Source organism: Sabethes cyaneus, chromosome 2 (genome assembly GCF_943734655.1).
Source record: "Sabethes cyaneus chromosome 2, idSabCyanKW18_F2, whole genome shotgun sequence".
Classification (NCBI taxonomy): Eukaryota; Metazoa; Arthropoda; class Insecta; order Diptera; family Culicidae; genus Sabethes; species Sabethes cyaneus.
This window is the reverse complement of record NC_071354.1, coordinates 234,745,821-234,765,781: the sequence shown is the minus strand read 5'-3', so window position 1 is coordinate 234,765,781 and position 19,961 is coordinate 234,745,821. Positions and strand designations below refer to the sequence as shown.

Sequence of the window (19,961 nt, the reverse complement as noted above, 5' to 3'; positions counted from 1 at the left end):
AAAATTATGACTGGCCCCTCGTGCACTGTGGGCCACTTGCCCGTTCCGGAAAATAACGGTCAAATTCACACTACCACTTTTCGCGCCGGTCGGTCCCAGGACTTTTTCCCAGGAGAAGCCGCTTTTCTTCACCATTTTCGGGCCCAGGTGGAGGAGCCGCGCCGAAGAAATAATCAATTCTATCGTTAACGTGAAATTAGATTGAGCGGAATAACTTAATTATTTGGAACTTCGTTTTTCGGGAAATGGCGTATTGAGGGTAGTGGAACCTAACCTGGTTGCCCTTGCCCTGCCGGAACGACCGGTTCGAGCTTACGAGGTAACGAGTCTCGACACCTTCCGGGGGGAAAAAAGTGCAAGGATATTACGAAAACGAAGATAAAAATCGCAAGGGAAATAATGGAATGAATTTTAAATTGGATTCAATTTTCTGCTACTACTTGAGACCACCAGAAGCCAAGGCAACTGCTGCTGCCGCACCGCACCGGTGCGGTGGCACTAGGAAGTTACCGGGTCCGCTGGAACATGCAAAGCGTTGGTTGTTGGCAAGGTAGAAATTAAACGCGGAAGAAAACGACGACGGCTGGAACAGGCGGCTTGTAAGGAACGGATTTCAACGGAAATCGGAGGACAAAGGGACGAAGTACGGGAGGAAATTAAAGAACAAGCTGCGTAGCAATTAGCAAATTATTTTCTCAATTAGGCAATGGCAGGCGAAAGGTACTCTCTATTCGGGCAGGAATTGTTTCAATCTCTATTGTTCGGCCCCGGATGTTCAGAAGCGGTGTAATTACGGATTATTATCCTGCAATGAAGGGCCGGGAGGAGGTTTGAGAAGTGGAAATATATATCCGCTATTATTGTCATGAATATTTAGCTGGTCGAATCGTGAAATCTTTGCTAATTTGGATTCTAATCGAACGTACCGTCGGCTTATTATGAATCTTTTGGCTGTGTCGAACATGCTTTAATCCGCAATTCTTTAATGTTTGGATTAAATAATAATTTGTAATTTGAATGAATTTCACTCACCCAACTAGATAGGTATAATATAAACTGTCAAACCAATTTCGTCGTATTATTCCGAGTAAAACACACTCGCGAGACAAAAAATAAAGCCGGCATCGACACGCAACTGTGCTGTGATCTATTTATAAGGCAGCCTTCCACGTGTAGCAATTTTTCGCTGTCTGGCTGTGTGATGATTGATACCTCAATGAAGCGAATGACAGCCCCTACCAGGTTCCAGCTTTCTGGGTGTCATATTTGCCTACCCGATACTGGCGAGACACTCGGTAGGTACCGCCTTTTTCGAAATACAATTTGTCTTAACATTTCTTCCCCGGACCCGGGTGCCCACCCAGATCCATCACCAAATATGCGGCTTTCTTCGACGTCAACCAAAAAAAAAAACACGGAAAGACAGTCCAACCAAGCGCAAAAGACTCTCACTCTCTCTACTACTCTTTTATTCATAACGCACATTCCGCGCGCCTACATATCCTTACGGTTGCGTTGTAGCACGGCCTTAGTCTAGGTACGTGCGATCAAATATTCAGCTCGCTAGATGACGCATAACAGAGTCGGTAAAACGGTCCCCCCGGTCGGTCGGTCGGTCGATATCGGGTGACACACCACCCGGCTGCTGGTTGAGTTAAGAGTTGAGATTCCTCCTCCTGAACGGCCGTCGGAAATGAAAACTCACTTGAGAGACAATAAAAAAAACACACTGAAGGAAGGCACGGCCGGCGCGGCGTGGCGCACGAAACGACTTTCATCACCGACTTTGAGCGAACAATTTTCGCAGAAAACGATGATTTGATTTATTCGTCTTCGTAAATTTATAGGCACTTGAGATCGATTTCAATACCGGCCCGGCGCTGAAGCTGAAGGCTGAGACTGAGGCGGCACCCACTTACCGGTTAAGGGAAATTGAAAAATGAATGTCAGAGGGTTAGCGCGGGGTTGGGAAATTGTGGCGGAAATGGGAAGAATTATCCAATTGCCAGACTCTTACTTACCCGGTCCACAGGACAAATTCGACGTTATCGCCCTGCTTGGATTTCATCGCTTGTGTGGCCGATTCCAGCAGGCTCCATGGACTGTCGCACATGTAGTCGCCGTAGGTTCCCGGGCGTTTGACGTTGTTCGTGTCGGCACGGTGCTCGTTGTACCAGCAGCCTGGAGGATGGGCAAAGAAAGAATAATGTTGAAATTTGACTCTCTATTTGACTGAGAATTAAACGATATTTTCAGTTTTATATGTTTTGCTGTTGCATCAAAATCCCATAAAGCTATATCTTCCTATATAGAAATGAATTTCAGTCTACCAGCCCTCTATAACGTCGTATTATGATCAAATTTTGAATCAATTTAAAATATAAATATGTGGGGTATATAAAAATAACAAACGAGTTTTCACAACAGACACCCAACTGCGTTTTTTTTTTGCAATTGTCACCACGGTAATTATAGCAACAACGCGCAATTCAAAGTTTACAACTTATACATGAATTATCAGTAACGAGAAATGGCGATTTTTCCGGTTTCAGGTGCGATTTAATCATTTTTTATGTAGTGCAAAAGTAAGAACGCAACTGGTTGAAGTTTTCTTAAAATTGTACTGTTTTATGGTTATAATTTAATTTGTTATTTGTTATTTATTTCGTTTACATTCATCGGACAGACAGTCTACATGAACACTTATAAATTAAGAGCTAGAACTACGTCTCGTAAACGTAACTATAGAGCATTTTGCTACGCTAAAAACATGAAATTGGCACCAGTCGTAAAACTTATCGAATACTTTATGTAGCAACTGACAGACTGTGGGAGCACTGATAGATAAAAGTTTGCATGGCAGACATCATTTAAAAACATGATAAATAACAATGGTCCTAAGTTGCTGCTTTGCGAGACACCCGAGGGATTATGAAATTCAACTGACTGCGTTGCTCCTAATTTGACGCTCAGCCGACGATTAGTCGAATACGACTCGAATCAGCCGGTAAGATTTGATGATACACCCTGACGATTGAGTTTGGCAAGCAGATCATGGTGGTTGACTCGATCAAAGGCTGTCTTAAGTTCATTATATATCGCGTCGACTTGAATTATCAAAACAATCGAAGAAATTCCGTCAGTTCCAGGCGTAGTTGAAGGCTTTTTCTAAAACATCTGCATCATCACACACGCTGATTTCTTATTGGCATCATGTCAGTGGAATTATCGGTAAGCGCGTCTTCGATTCATTGTTGGCTAGGCATCACATCGTCAAACACACTGCTAAACCTTTCTGCAAACAGGTTGCAAATTCCTTGGGTAGAGTTTGAAGTATCTGTATCCAAAAACATGGTCGCAACAGAAAAATCGACGGTCTTCGTTCTTAATCCTGTGACATTTTGGTAGGAAATGCTGAGAGACTCTGAGCACGCCGAAGGGACTTCGGTGTTCTTATCCTGACCCATAATTGTGGGCCTACTATACATGTAGTTACTAATTAGAGAAGGTTTCAATTTCTATATTAAAATATATGGTGCGAAGAATTGAACACACTTACGGTACTCAAACTGGAACCGACTTCCAAAGCTACTATGCTACCTGCAAATTATCTCCAATCTTTCTAGAGCTGCCTGGATCCTTACTTGTTGATTTTTTGATTGTGAGACTTGTACGACTCGTCTTCTCGTCCAACGATTCCGAGGAAGGCCAATATCCACGTTAAGGGCAACGTCTCCCACCTCTAGCAGTCAAGTTTCTTAAAACTATTTGGATCTTCGTGTCACTGCTGCCAAGTGTTCGGTGATGAAACTATTCCAAAACTCATCTGCATATGCTTGCGAGATCTTCCAGAAGCTTTTCAAAGAAACTGGTCAATTAAATAGATTAATTTAATTTAATTCATCGGTCGGAAGTCATTTTGACTTCACTTAGTTCAGTATCTTTTTAACAACTTGGATCAAACACTCCCAGCTTCCGCCAAAATGCGTATCAGCTAGTGGGTTATATGTCCACTTGGCTTTCGGCTCTACAGAATATTCCGATATGTTGTTCTGGTTTGCTTTTGCTAGTTCTTTCAGTAGTATTTGGTTGGTACCAATACAATTAGTGCTGCGATCGCTGAAGATAGGCGCTTCTTCTGACTATTAAGTTTTTCAATGCTAAAATAAAATCCTTGAAAGTGCATTTAGAGACGCGCAATCGCAATTTTATTGTCGAGGTTAGACAGCCACCATGTAGTAGTCACTTCTATTTACAAAATCTTCCGAGCCTCAAAACAGGTGACTAGACACGATACTGGACAACAGTAAGTGTAGGATTAATTTCCTCGATGGTTTTTATCGTTGATATCGCCACCCTTAATGTTCTATCAGTTACTTGTTGGTGGTATATTTGATAATTTTTGTCACTTCTGCGTTGATCGATTCTAGTTTATCGACGTCTAGTTTATCGATACGCCGATCGTTCCAGAAACGGTCATGTCCATCAAGCTCGACCATTGTTGGCCTATGGAACGCAGATCAATCTGCTCCGGGTATCAGTTGTGAAGAAACTGACCATACCGAAGTATCCAACTATCGTACGATCGGCGTAGAAGGTGTGCGATCACTCATCCAGTGGTAGTAAGAATGACATCCAGCTACAACGACTTCACCGTTAACATTGAATGTCTCACTACATCGCAGGTCATTGGTACCACCACCTATCTTGCTCGAGACCCAGCTCCATTGAGTCGTAGCTGACTCATATGAAATGGAAGAGGGTTCCTCGGTGTGCTCCTAACTATCTATTATCGATGGGTTGGAAACCTGCTAGCAGTAGTTCTTTAACCAAGGGGAAATCGCTAATCGCTGTATCCTGAACCCAACCAGTAGCAGCACGAAGTTTCGTGTTTCTTTCGAAGCGACTGCCAATGCAAATCGTCGTCGTATGTTCGAATCTCGGCTAGGCGGTGCTTGCTTATAAAGAAGGGTAATGTCTAAAGACGGTATAAACCCATGGCTTTGCTTTGCCAATGCAAATGAATTGTCTTTGAATGTCCTTGAATGACGTGTTGACTTGTCCAGTATTGTACTATATTTCCAAATTTATGCCTATGATTTCTCTGTAGATCTATCGACAATGTTCTGACGAATTTTCATCGACCGCTCCGAGATTTTATACCGGAGAATCTTCTAGCAAAGTCACGTGTCGCCAACATTGAAAACCTTTGAGTTGCTGGCTGTTACCTAAGAAACTTCAGTAGCTTCGTTTCACGTTGTGAGATCGCATATACAGCTAGCCTGTGACAAGAGTAACTATTATTTGAAAGCGTCCGAAGTAATACTGGAGTATTCCTACATGGACGCTGTTCTGCCTGCTTTGGTTTCAATCGAGGCGAATCGGAAAATTACTATTATTAAAACTCGCAGTGCTTCTAACCTTGGATGGGATCATCCTATGGAAAGTGATTCACTCCGGCAGTGGACGGAACTCCAGCCATTATCGAATTGACTCAACAACCACGAGACTCCAATATGTGTCGTAATTCTTGACACGGGGGGCATGGAGATGCATGTGTTCGCTGCATAGGTAGATCAGCCGTATCTCACAATTTTTTAGATCAGATTTTAGACGCTGATTCTAGACCTAGTCTGGACCACATTCTGGACCTGCATCAGATTTTTTACTAAATTTTTGTCATGAACCAGATTTTGAATTACACTGTAAACAACATTTTTGATCAGGTTTTAGATCGGATTCTGGACCTGGACCAAATTCTGGATAAGAAATAGATCTTGGAGCTACATCAGATTCCAGACTAGGTTTTGTGCCACATTTTTATCTTATTTGGACCAGATATTGGATAATATTTTGGTCCACATTTTTGATCAAGTTTTGGTTTAAACTCGGGACCTGACATTCTGGGCAGTTTAGATCAGATTTTAAGCCACCAACCAGATTCTGGACCTGGTCCGTACTTTGGACCTGGACTAGATTGCAGACCACCTCTTTTATAAAATTTTCCAGATTTTGTAACAAATTTTGTAACAAATTATGGAACAGATTTGAACTAGATTCTGGACCAGATTTCGGATCACATTTTTATCAAAGTTGGACTACATCAGTTTTTAGACCTGGAGCAGATTTTGGGCCACATTTTTAATCAGATTTTAAACCAACAACCAGATTTTGGATCTGATTTTGAACCAGATTCTGGATCTGAACCATATTTTGAACCTCGTAGACCGCATATTTTTTATCAAATTTTGTTCCTAATTTCGAGAAAATATTGGACTAGGTTGTGGAGCATGTTTTAGACCATTTGGATTGCAAAATCCTATATTTGCACCCAATTTTGTGCCTAATTCCAGAGCCCTAGTGTGATATTGTGGCGGCCTTGACGCATCCTCGTTTCTTGAATCAGTGTTCCTTTGAAGTTTATTATTTTTTATAATTAGACTGCCATGCATGATTCTTACAACTCGCTATATCCAGTAGTTCGCTACACTCTAGGGTGCCTTACTGAGGTTCAGGCCGTTTTTGACGCCCCTTAGCAGCTAGCGCCCTTGGCGGGGGCCAGTCTGGCCAACTGCACGCTACGGCGCTGAACCTAAGCATTACACATAGCACTCCAGTTGTTTCTTTCATGACCAGTTTTGGTCACCAGAACCATCATAAGGGTACGATAAAACTCATATTGTAATTCGAGACTCCTGGTGATACGATAGATCTGTTGTCAATGTGTTATTACTGTCAGCAGATAAAATAGTTCTTCTTAGCTTGCAATTGAGCTACTTTTAACATACCGGAGAATATTTGAAGCTCCAGTAGTTTTATTTATCAAGATCTCATACTATATTAGAATTACACTTCTTCCGCCATCTAGCTCCAACTGGATCGTTGGCCCCAACTGCATCGCAATGATTCGCATCAATTTCCAATGTGTTAGTGGTAGGTTGTCGTCGCGAATTACTACTAAATTTCCTTGCTTAATTCTGATTATTGGTTTCCACTGCCGTTTGGATACTCGGTTGTCCATCAGCGCCAAAAGTCATGCAGCTTCTTCTCTTGGGTGTCCTACAATGGGAGACGCCGGAAGCTGTTTCGGTGTAGTCTGCTGATGGTTGAGGTTGAATAGCAGAACCGACCAGCAAGTGACCATCATAAAGTATTAAAGTTAAGTCAGAGGCCATAACTTCAAGTAGCGCACTCGAACTGTATCAAGAGAGTCGCCAAATCCTCGTAAGAAACTTATGAATCTCCCAGTATTTTGAGAAGATGTGTTTTCACGGATCTTTTCGCCTCCCAGAACCCACCGAAATGTGGTGCTCAAGATGATATAAATTTACGTTCCTTTGTTGATATCGACTGGCATGTAGTTTATTGGGGACTTTCGGCTGTACTGCCTGACGTTTCGGCCTTCGGTTTTGGCCGTTTTAGTAATTAAGAAATAATTAAGGTTACATTTTCTCATACGCGCATTCTTTGGCCACTACTTGACGATGCCCTTTAGGTTTGTTAGTGGACCCTTCATCTGATTTCCTGGGAAATACGATTCAATGAATTTTTTTATAGAGACTGCCTATTTTGGCAGTCGCCTCTGTATTCAATGAAATTGGTATTTTCTTAGTAGTGTTGTATTGCACATAAACACAGCTGTTAGAAAGCCATACAGATTTTCAGTAACATTCCTCTTGAAATGAGATCACCCAGAATTGCTCGCCTGCATGATGGTAGTTTTCGGTTAGTGATTGAACCTAGGACACGACACCGCAAATTTCGTTTTAATTGACGGCATTGTCAACAGCTGATGTAGCACTCCATAAAAACCCGCCTCCGACACCCAATTGAACCATTAATAATCAGGTTGTACCGTCAAGTTGCTGAGACATATAGTCTGAGGATATATTGGATTGGATATATTCGCCGGTAATTGTCTCGATTTCGATGATAAAAGAGCAATATTAATTTTAGGTCATAACATTTCGGTCAACTAGTTTTTTTCCAGAGATGCCAATGCAACGAGAATACTCTTGAATATTTAAATTTGTCAAAATGCACTGTGTAGATCAAATTCTAACCCAAGCAACAATGTGAGTTTTATTGTAGTCTTATGGTGGTCTTCAAGACCAATTGTAGTCCACCATAAGAGTATAATAAAACCCAAATTGTTACTTGGGATGTTAATCAAATTTGATTCACTGAGGCACCGATGCAATGAATTGTTTACAAACTTATTCATAGAAGAATTCGTGATCCCTGCAGCCATTTTTTCACAAGGGTTACCGTGCTACTGAAGTTTTGTCACAGCCAAATTGTTAAAAATACAAAGATTTTCTAATGAATTTTTGATTATACCATTTTTCTGAAACTCTCTACTCGAATCAAATTGTAAATTATTGTGAACGTGCAAACGCTCACATTCAACTTTTTCTATACATTCAAAAGAATTTCAAAACTTTCATGAAACGTTGTTACTCAATTTCAACATATGGAATAAACTGACAATAGCAGCATATCGTACATTTCTACGACACAATTCAGTGCCAAACTCCAACAGTTGTGTCGGCTTCCGAAATAGTTAACTTTGCTCATCGTCGAAAGCTTCCGGTTGTCCCGTAACGGATACAGTCCTCTCGCATGCATGGGAGAAATCCTTTCGGTTGTCGAATCCAATCACGAATCCGAACGACGACCATACGTTGAAATTGGAGCTGCAAAGACTTATTGCACCCACAACAGTACTGAAAATCCTTTCCATTACCAACCCCGAACCCATCCGGATCCCTGGTCCCAACCGACGAGGAACGCTCTTCGAAACAAGAGGACAAACAAGCTCTGCTGCTGCTGCTGGTGCTACAAACTGGTTTAGTATACTTACTTCGAAAAATATCTCCCTTGGTAGTGTAATACGGTTCGAAATGTAAATCCGTTATGTGCCAGAAATATCCTGCAAACAGTAGAAGAAGAAAGAGAGAAAACGATATAAGAGCATGTAAATATTGAATCCAAATAAAAAGCAAATCGAACTGATACACATATTTACAATCACAACCGTCTAACCGTATACAACATACATCAGTGAAATAACTGAGCAAAGTTCCTCTACGGCTGGCTGGAATTGGGAGCTTCATTCCTAACGATTCGGCTTTGCTATATTGGGCTCCCCATTCTATCCCGTTCATCTGCCAAGTTGGCCAATCGATGCCATGCCATGCCAGCCTGCCAGGGAGGAAGCTCGGCTCGGGCGTGTGTTAGTGTATGAACGAGACGGATTCCTTCCAAGAAAAATCTTATTTATTTCTTATTTTTATTGCTTCTGACGAAAAGATATGGATTTCCGTTCAGTTCACCGAAGAAACCCTACACGAACGAACGAACGAACGAACGAACGAACATCATCGTTTGAATATCGATTCGCTCGTTGCGCTGTCACTCACCAGCCAGCCTGCAGCGAGACCCACCGCATCGAATTTATCGTTGTGCTCGACCGGGTGCGCCTATTTATCGGAAGGAAATATTTTCATGCCGGGCGAATAATTGGTTCGCGCAATACGAGCTGACATCATTGCGACTGATCGTTTCGTTGACAGTTTTTTTTCCCAAGCTTTCATTTGCAAACTCATATTTCCACTTTCCACCACCGTGGCGTACTGTGCTGTGCCTGTGAGTAGAGCATAAAACGAGAGCATATTTTGATTTTTTTTTCGGGAGGTTGTCAAGTTGCATCGCTCGGAATTGTTTCCCGGAACAGAAGAGAATACTTTCCAGAGCCAACAAAAAAGCACACACTTTGAACTCGACATTCACCGTGAGGATGAACGAGCTATCTGCTTTTAAATTAAGAATTTTTTTTCTTCCTTCATCATATTCAAAGCAAACCAACAGCGGGACAGCAACAAAAGGAACAATAGGACGCGATGCGGAAGCTGATTTAAATAACAATCTGCTCCTCAAGAGCGCAACACTTGCATCATTGTCTGACCTGTTCCCAGCCAGGGAGCAGGTCGGCGCCGCTAGCAGCCGCCAGAGCAGAACCTCTTGCCCCATTACAATCAGCTGAAAATGAGCGGGGCAGATCTTTTGTGCTTGCTGGCTGCCTGCCTTCGGAATGTCATCTATACCAGCCACCCTCCCAAAGCATTGTCTTTTGGTCTGATCTCGAAAAACCTCCACTTCCGACAGCCGCTTTTGCGCGGCTATTGTTCGGTGCTTTCTTTTCCGGTCCTTTCTTTAAACAATTCGCCCCACTCGACCGTGGCAACAGGAGGCAGGAGACGTGAACTAAGCTTTCATTCCGTGGTACAAGGTTCACACCTTTCTTCTTCTGCAGGCATGTGGGGTGTCTTGCAATGTGACGAATCAGATCGGTGCGGTGCCATTCGACGGCTAAACAATCGAGCAAATCTATATCACCCGCACCCCACAGGAGAGTGATGATAAAGACGATGATGGAAACCTGTGCCTGTGGCCGGGTGACAGGGATTGTGTTTGTTGCTCGTTTTGTTCTTCCTTTATTGAAGCTTTCTTTTCTCGCAACTGCTAATTCCAAGATGAATCCGTAAAAGATACGGTTAGCTGCTGAAGTTTCTAAAGCTTTTTGATACTTGTTCAAGGCGATGACACCCGAAGCGGCAGCGGAATCCTTGACAGGGGAAGTTTTCTTTTCTTGGGTTGTTTTTTTGTTACGTGAATAACAATCATAATCTGAGAGGGTAATATAAAAGCTGGCTGGTGGTAGGCTTCCTAAAGGTTATCGCTCCCCTAGGAAGCAATGCTTTAATTTAAATTAAGCACGTTTCCTATTAAATCATAAGTTAACTATACCTAACCAAGAGATTCTGACAATCGTTGTTCATATTGCGTAACGCTACGTACGCTGTATTAACTCAAGCCTTTCAGTGCAGTGTTTTAATTTAAAAAAACTCTCAAATATTGAATTATAGTAAATTATTTTTGAGCGTCTCAACAGAATTCACATATAAACGAGAAAATAGATTAAATAACTGACTGTCTGGACTGACCCGGACTGACTTGACAGACTCAGACCGACTGAACTGAACCAGACAGGTCTGGGCTAACTTGACTGACCGGAATGGCCCGGATTGACTCGACTAATTCGAACTGACTGGACTAAATTGTCTGACCCGGACTGACCTAAGTAAGATGGACTAAGTTAACTTTCATGAACTGATCCGGACTGACTAAATCGACTGGGCTGACTAATTGTTGATTGACTAACTAGACTAACTGACTAGACTGACCCGGATTAATTAAACTGAGTCGGACTAACTCCCAAGTAACATTTCGAGTTTTATTACACACTTATAATGGCATTAATGACCAAATTTGGTCATAAAAACTATCATAAAAGTGTAATCAAACCTTCATTATTACTTAGGACTGAACTAACTCGCATTGAACTGGCCTGATTGGACTAATCTGAACTGATTGGATTAACTCGGACTCACCGAAGTGACCTGAACTGAATACACTGTCCTGGGCTGGACCATCATAGACTGGAGCGGATAAGCTGAACTGACCCAAACTGACTCGACTAATTTGGACTGGCATGCCTTGACCCGGTCTGAGTGGACTATCCTGGTCTGATCCGGACAGACTGAACTAAACTAGACTATCAAGATTGACCAAGAGTTACGGGACTGACCTGAGCTGACCCGGACGGATTGAATCTACCGGACTGACCCAAACTCACATGACTGACCCGGACTGGTCTGGACTGACTGAAGTCGATTTATTTTTCTATATTTGTAGATTGTCTCGAAAATATTTTAAGTCGAGATACCCTCAATGTCCAATGCAGCATTTCTTCAATCTATATTGAATAATTCTCGCTGAAACGGGGCTACTACTAACACGAGGTGTACTAATATTAAAAGTTTTGCGCTCAATTGGTTGAAAATGGGTAAAAATAGGAATTATAGTGGACCCCTCGTTCGCCAAGGGGCCTTACAGGCTCAAAAAAAGTTGAGTTTTGAGCAAACCTTGAGATCATAATATATGTGATATGTCATAAATTTGCCATGAAACAACTAACAAATGGCCCGGTTTTGTAAAGAAGAAGAACAGGGCTTACAAACAGAGTAAAACTTTTTTTGGCGGTCATCTTGAATTTGGTCGCCATATTGGATTTTATCAAAAAATCGCCGTTTTCACCATGAGCCCCCCAAGCGATTTCAATTTCAAGATTACCATCTATCTCATTACATGAGAGTTGTTTAATGAATGTTCCTTATAGAATTTTTTCTCAGCTTTCCGATGGTGGTCTTAAAAATAAAATCGGTTGGGAGCTCATGGTGAAAACGACGATTTTTTGATAAAATCCAACATGCCAGCCAAATCCAAAATGGCCGTCGATTTTTTTCACTTCGTTTATAAACTCTGATTATAAAGCAGATACGTTTATTTGAGCTTTTGACTGACATAGTTTGATATTTTTTTTCAAAATTTTGGGAACAAACATAACATTACTGTTTGAAATATTGAAAGAATGAACAATTTAAAGATGATTCCCAGGCTTACTTCAAGAGTGATGAAAAATCACATGAGACTGTTATGCGTTTATGGGTAGTAGCAAAGCAAAGCCTAGGTGCTACATTCCGTTATCGAAACTTGACCTTCTGTTTTTATACGACAGATTTAACAGCCAGCTGTTAGAGTACAGGACAATTGCAGGGCCAGTTGCTACGATCCTGTTGACTCCAACAGCCTCTCCCAGCCGAGATTCGAACATACGACCTCGAAACCATATGTTTTCATCGACGGTGCGTGTATCTCAGTATCTATAGGATCGTTTTGGCTGATTTTTTTTGACGTGTAAAAACTAATTATCTATATTGTGACGTAGCCGCTTTTCGATATCTCAATTTTTCAATTTTCGCTGCATTTAAAAAAAATCGTTACACTTCGCAATCAGTAAGAGGTAAATAGTTACTATGTACAGCAAAGTTCCTTATTTTACTGTGTTCTACAACTTTTGTGGAGACACTGTACTTTTTTGGACGCATTTAAAAAAACAAAAATTTGTAACACCCTAATAGGTAGATTTACGATCACCCTAATAGTGTAGAAAATTGCGCTGTATTTTTAAAATAAACTCTTCCAAAGACACATCACCTGGAAAATTAAGCATTTTTGCGCAAGAGCACATGATCGCGTTTATTTCTATTTGGTTCATATCAGTAAAGTACGAATCGGTTCAGCCATCTCCGAGAAGCAGACGACTAAAGTCAACCGTCACATAACAATTAAGGAGCTCTCAAGGAACACTCAAGAAACCCCTGAGCAATTTGTAAGAAACTCTTGAGAAACACTCTTAGAAAACTCTAAAGAAAGTTTTGTAAAACTTTCAAGAAACCGTCTAAAAATTCACAAGAAACTCTCAGAAAACCGACTAAAAGTATGTGAATTCTTTAAAACCCCACTGAAAACTCTTAGAAGACTCTCCAGAAATTAAAGAAACACTAGAGAAACTCTCAAGGAACGCTCATGAAACTCTGAAGAAATTCTTGAAAAACTCTCAAGAAACTCTTGAGAAACACTCTTAGGAAACTTTCAAGGAACTCCCTAAAAACTTAAAAAAATCTCAATAAACACTCAATCATCTTAAAAAATTCACAAAAAAAACTCTCAGGAAATTAGCAAAACGCATTAAAAAAACTTTCACAAGCTCTCTAGACAATTTATTTATAGGTTTTTGAAAGTTTTTTAAGAGTTCCTGAAGAGTTAATTTCTGAAGAGTTTCTTCAGTGTTTCTTCAGCGAATCTGGAGTTTCTTGAGGCTTTTCTGAAAGTTTTTTAGCAGCTTCTAGAGAGTTCGTAGTGAGTTTATGAAAGTTTCTGAAAGAATTTCTGGAAAATTTCTGAAGATTTTCTTAAAAGTTTCTAAAGTGTTTCTTAAAAAAATCTCAATAAACACTCAATCATCTTAAAAAATTCTCAAGAAATTCGCAAAAAAAACTCTCAGGAAATTAGCAAAACGCATTAAAAAAAACTTTCACAAGCTCTCTAGACAATTTATTTATAGTTTTTTGAGAGTTTTTTAAGAGTTCCTGAAGAGTTTATTTCTGAAGAGTTTCTTCAGTGTTTCTTCAGCGAATCTGGAGCTGAAGAAACACTGAAGAAACTCTTCAGAAATAAACTCTTTAAGAACACTTAAAAAACTCTTAAAAACCATAAATAAATTGTCCAAAAACTCTCTAAAACGGCCAGGAAACTCACATAAAATTGAGACGCTCTCAGGACGCAGGTCAAAAACCGCTCAACCTGTCACAAAACTGATGTAGACGCTCTCGAAAAACTCATAAAAAAGTTGGTCTGAGGATACTTTTTGGCAGACGTTTCAAGAGACTCCCCCCCCCCCCCTCTCTCATCTCCGCCGGTCCTATTCTCTATCTCTTTCCTGTTTCTCAATTTTCCTTCAATCTGAATCTTCTTCTTTATTCTCACTCTTCTCGAATTTCATTCTTCTTGAATCTCCTCCAGGAGACAAAAAGCCAGGGCAAAAGAAACAGGGAAAGCAAGAGAGAAGAAGATTGAGATTGGAGAAGTTTTTTTTAGACTATCTTTAAAAATTCTTTACGAGCGGATTCGTGAGAAATAATTGAAATTTTCTGTGGAAATTTTTATGGTTTTTGACAGCGACCTGAGAGCGTCCTAATTTTGGAGCGGTTTCCAGACCGTTTCTAGAGAGTTTTTTAACAGTTTCTTAAGAGTTTCATGAGAGCGACATTGACATTGACAAAAACGAGCCGTCCTTAAAGGGTAAAGAAACTATCAAAAACTCTAAGAAAACTTGACCTTTTTAGAAGTCTCGAATGACCGCCTTGCGTCACTAAACTCTCACGGAACACTCCATGGAAATTCGTTGAAAATCTTCAAAAACGCTTCTAAGAATTCATTTAAACCTCTTAAGAAGCACTTAACGCAAAGAAAACTCAAAAAATTATTAAAAGACTCTCAAGAGACTGTGCAAAAATCTCTAAAAACGTTATAAAACTTCTCAAGAAACACTCAAGAAAGTTCCAAAAAACACGCTAAGAAAACTCTTAAGAAACTTTCACAAAAATTTCGAGAAATTCTGAAAAAAAAACTCAATAAATTCACAAGAAACTCTCCATTAACTCTGAAAACAATCTCAAGAAACTAGCGAAAAATATAACATAATCGATAATCTTTCAAGAAACTTAACAGACGCACTCAAGGAACTGTCAAGAGCTCTAAAAACGCGTTCAACGCACTGTCAAGAAATTCTTAAGAAACTTTCAACAAACTTCTTAGAAAACTGTTAAGAAAATCTCTAGAAACACTAACTCACAACAAATATGTTCTAGCAAAAGAAATTGTTTGATAGCACCGATTTTCCTAAAAATTGACAAAAACGAGTTGTCCTTAAAAAAATTCTAAGAAAAATCTTAACAATCTCTCGAGAAAGTTACAAGAAACTCTCAAGAAATACTCTAAGAAAACTCGTAAGAATCTCTCAAGAAACTTTCAACAAACACTCTTAAGAAACTATCTCGAAACTCTCAAGAAACACTCTAAGCCCTGAAACCAGAAATTAAATTAAAAAGAAAACTTTCTAATTAAATTCTACTATGTATATTTATTCTTGACAAATACGTATTTCGCAGCCGACTTGTGAGTCGGAGAAGCCTGCCAGTCGTAGGCGAAATACGCATCTGTCCAAGTACAGAGAAACAGGGGAGAGATAAAAAGTAGCAGCGACGGACATGAGAGAGCGGGGGAGTCTCTTGGAACGTCTGTCAAAAAGTTTCCTCAGACCAACCTTTTTTATGAGTTTTGTAAGTGTAATAGCGTCCTGAGAACGTCTCAATTTTATGTGAGTTTTCTGACGGTATTTAGAGAGTTTTTGAACAATTTATTTATAGTTTTTTGAGAGTTTTTTAAGAGTTCCTCAAGAGTTTGTTTCTGTAGAGTTCCTTCAGTGTTTCTTCAGCGAATCTTGAGTTTCTTGAGGCTTTTCTGAAAGTTTCTTGCAAGTTTCTTAGGAGCTTCTAGAGAGTTTTTAATGAGTTTTTGAAAGTTTTTAATGCTTTTTGTTTCCTAAGAGTTTCTTGAGAAGTTTACTGAGAATGATTCTTAAGGATTTTTTTCAGAAATTCTTGAGAATTTTTCGAAATTTTGTTAATAGTTTCACTAGACTATCCTGAATGTTTTAAGATTGATTTTTGAAAGTTTTATAAAAGGTTTCCAAGAGTTCCCTCATAGTGTTTCATGAGCGTTTCTTCAGAATTACTTGTGAGTTACTAAGAGTTTTCAAAGAGTTTTCTGACAGTTTCTTGCGAGTTTCTTGGTAGTTTCTAAATAGTTTCTTGAAAATTGTTTTAGAGATTTTTTGAGTTTCTTGAGGGTTTTCTGAAAGATTTTCAAGAATTGCTGGAAAATTTCTGAAGATTTTCTAACAAGTTTCTTAGAAGTTTCTAAAGTATTTCTAGAGAGCTTGTGAAAGTTATCGTTTGAGAGTTTTTTGCGTATTTCCAGAGAATTTTTTAACATGGTTGAGTGTTTTTTGAGATTGGCGTAAATTTTTAGAGAGTTGCTTTAATGTTTCCTAAGAGTGTTTCTCAAGAGATTCTTGAGAGTTTTCAAGAATTTCTTACGAGTTTCTTGAGCGTTCCTTGAGAGTTTCTTTAGTTTCTGGAGGGTCTTCTAGGAGTTTTCAGTGGTTTTTTTAAAGAATTCACATACTTTTTGTCAGTTTTCTGAGAGTTTCTTGTGAATTTTTAGAGGATTTCTTAAAAGTTTTACGAGACTTTCTTGAGAGTTTTCTAAGAGTGTTTCTCAAGAGTTTCTTGAAAGTTTCTCAAAGGTTGTTTAGGGGTTTTCTAACAGGACGAAGAATTTAATGTCATGCTACATTTAAAAAAATAACTTAATTTTGTTTTATGTATTTTATTCAAGAAAATGTAATCTTATAGTTATTCCTTAATACCGTACTCGTTGACAGCTCCTATTCGTGCCATTTTTGGTGATCCTTGAAAATTACCGACGTTTTCAGCCTAAACTGTACCAGCCCCGGTGAAAAGTTGATTGTATGTCTCACGTCCCCGGATAGGTCCGCCAATTGGAATTTTACCGTCGGCCCATTTGCACACCTTCGCGGCAAACTGAACAGATTTTGCGAGAAAATGCTGCCCAAGCCAACCACCCGAACGATCGGTTTTGAAACTTTTCAGGTTGGTCCATCTTTCGACGGTTGTACCGGTGACGATTAGCCCGTCTACCGGACATTCCTCGCGGTTTACAATTTCGATTATCTCCTGCACATCCCGATCGGATAAGTCAGGTGTCAGCTTCACCATAATAGGTGTCCGGTATGACATCGGTAGAGAACTTCGTACCTTCAGGGATTCACTCGCCAATATATGCAGTGTGCTCTTGGTTTGCGCTGATCTTGCTTCCTTCTCATCAATAAATCCACATTTGACCGCAAATCTAAATTGATTCATCCTGTCATCTGCTTTGCCACGTTCGAGACGATCGAAATCGGAGTTTATTGCTCCAAGCGTCGTTACCTTTAACAGCATGCGAATCGAATCCATTGTGGTTTATTTGATTGGTATTTGATATTGTATTCCGTCGGCGACGATAACTTCTTTTTCTGATGTTGGTTTACAGCTTACTAGTAAAATTTAACTAGCAAGCTAACCTTATAAGCAGTGTAAAGATTTTACCTACATCCGGCTCCTATGCGTAGATAGGTATGCGGTAACCTGGCTCGGTATGAAATATTTACTAAAAAGTATAGCGAGGAATGGCGTTTACCTATACTTTTACCTAAAATTTACTAAAAAGTATGGAATGGCGTTTACCTTTACTTTTACCTAGGACTGCAAATGTAGCTGCAGTTTCTTCCAGTTTGAACCTTTTTTGACGCAGGGGCACGTCTTACCTGAGCGTGTATTTCCAAAAGTTAAACTCAGATCACATTCACCACCATGGGAAGAACATTGACGGAGTTGGAATTTGCGACCGCGACCCGGCAGTTTTATGGTTTTTCTCGGCGATTACTGGACAATTAGTAGAAACACCTTCAAATGATATAGTTTATTTGAAAAAGCTGTGCAAACAGCCACTGAACTTATCAGCTGATTTCAATGCAACAGACACTGGCTGCGAGGAACTGCCGCTAGAGAATGTATCCACTGATGTACCAGCAGATAATTTCCGGCTCTACAACTGTGAGTTTCACATCGTATACAGTATCAGTTATCAAGTTCCGGTTTTATACTTCAACATCTATCAGTCAGATGGCACAATGTTAACGTTGGAAAAGGTTTGGAAAGGATTTGTTGAATTTTCCGGTGAGAGCCGAGAACAACTACGACAAACTCTAACCCAGATGGAACATCCCGGACTGTTCAAACCATTTTTAGCGCTTCATCCTTGCCAAACTGCGCAGGTTCTCGACAGTGCTAGCGGGAACGGTAACCTGATCGTAGCATTTGTTTCCTCTTACGGTTCTTGCGTTAATTTGAATATCGACATAAGGTATGGCAGATTCGCGGACAGCACGAACTTCACCACGAGTGAATCATCATAGTTAAAGTTTTTATTCGCCATGTACATGCCTCTGAGCATAACTTTTTTAAAGTCATTAAAACGGCTACGTACACATTCTTTAAATGTTAATCTTCTAAAATAATCAAATGGACAAATCAATTTTCTAAAACCACGAAACTGTCATTCTCCTTTGAGAGTTTTTTTAGAGTACCTTGAGAGTTTCTTGAGAATTTCTTCCAAGTTTTTCTAGAGATTTTTTGACGAGTTTTCTGACAGTGTCTTTCAAAAAAGTTTTTTGAGAGTTACTTGAGAATTTGTTAAGAGCTTCCTAAGAGTTTTTCTTAGCATTTCCTATGGATTTATTTCTTGAAACTTTTTCAAAAGTTTCTTGAGAGTTCCCAAAGAGTGTCTTGTGAGTATCATGAAAGCATGTCGAGAGTTTCCTAAGGGTTTCTTGAAAGTTTCTTGAGTGTGAACTCTATTAACTATTAAGTTTAACTTAATTAACTAACTATTAACTATTAAGTGCTTCAAGGCTTACTAGAATATGCCTGAAATTAAATAAAAAAGAAAACTTTACCAAATAAAATTCTACTATTTATATTTATTCGCGATACGTATTTCGCCTACGACTTGCAGGCTTCATAGCCTTGCCAAGCGGGACCGCATGTTAGGGGCGGCTCATGACAATGGTCCCACTGCACGGATTGTCGTTTCCTTACCAAGTACGTGGATGAATTCCAGGTTAGAGGCAGCGCACAACAGCGACTGAGAGTTCATTGAGAGTTTTTTGACAGTTTCTTGAGTTTTCCAATAGTTTCCTTACACTATTTCATGAGAGTTTATAAAAAACTGCTCGAGTATTTTCAATGAATTTCTTGAGAGGTTATTGAGTGTTTCTTGAAGTTCTCGATAGTTTTTAAGTGTTTCTCGAGAGTTTCCTACGAGTTTTCTAAGAGTATTTTTTTGTAGATTATAGTCACTTTAACAAGTTTTGGGTCACTCGTGACTTCTGCGGGGTTGAGATGAACCCGGGTTCTCGGCGTGAGAGGCGTGAATGCTAAACACTACGCCGGGACTGACCCCTTCTAAGAGTACCTCCTGAGAGTTTCTTACGAGTTCCTTGAAAGTTCCTTGAGAGTTTTTTAATAGTTTCTTGAGAACTTTTTCAGAGTCTCTTAAAAGTTTCTTGATAGCTTCCTAAAAGTTTTCTTAAAGTTTCCTAACACTGTTTCATGCGAGTTTCTCGAGTATTTTTTAAGAATTTTATGACAAGTTTTTGAGAGTTTCTTATATTCACTGATAGTGTTTTGAGTGTTCCTTGAGTTTCCCAAAAGTGCTTCTTGAAAGTTTTTTGAGAATATCTTGTGCGTTTTCCGAAAGTTTCTTGAAAGTTTTTTTGAATGTTCAGAGACATTCTTGAGAGCTTTTCA

At 39.7% G+C, this 19,961-nt stretch overlaps 1 protein-coding gene across 1 annotated transcript in view; it reads right to left on the bottom strand.

Annotated features, from left to right (window-relative positions):
• The window catches only part of LOC128736791 (acid sphingomyelinase-like phosphodiesterase 3a), a 140,008-nt gene that overhangs the window by 87,908 nt on the left and 32,139 nt on the right, over positions 1 to 19,961 (bottom strand). Inside the window, exons 2-3 of the mRNA XM_053831281.1 lie at positions 8,864 to 8,932; positions 2,022 to 2,181 (exon numbers count right to left, since the gene is read on the bottom strand). Coding sequence (XP_053687256.1) covers positions 2,022 to 2,181; positions 8,864 to 8,932 — 229 coding nt within the window. The remainder of the gene's footprint in view (positions 1 to 2,021; positions 2,182 to 8,863; positions 8,933 to 19,961) is intronic.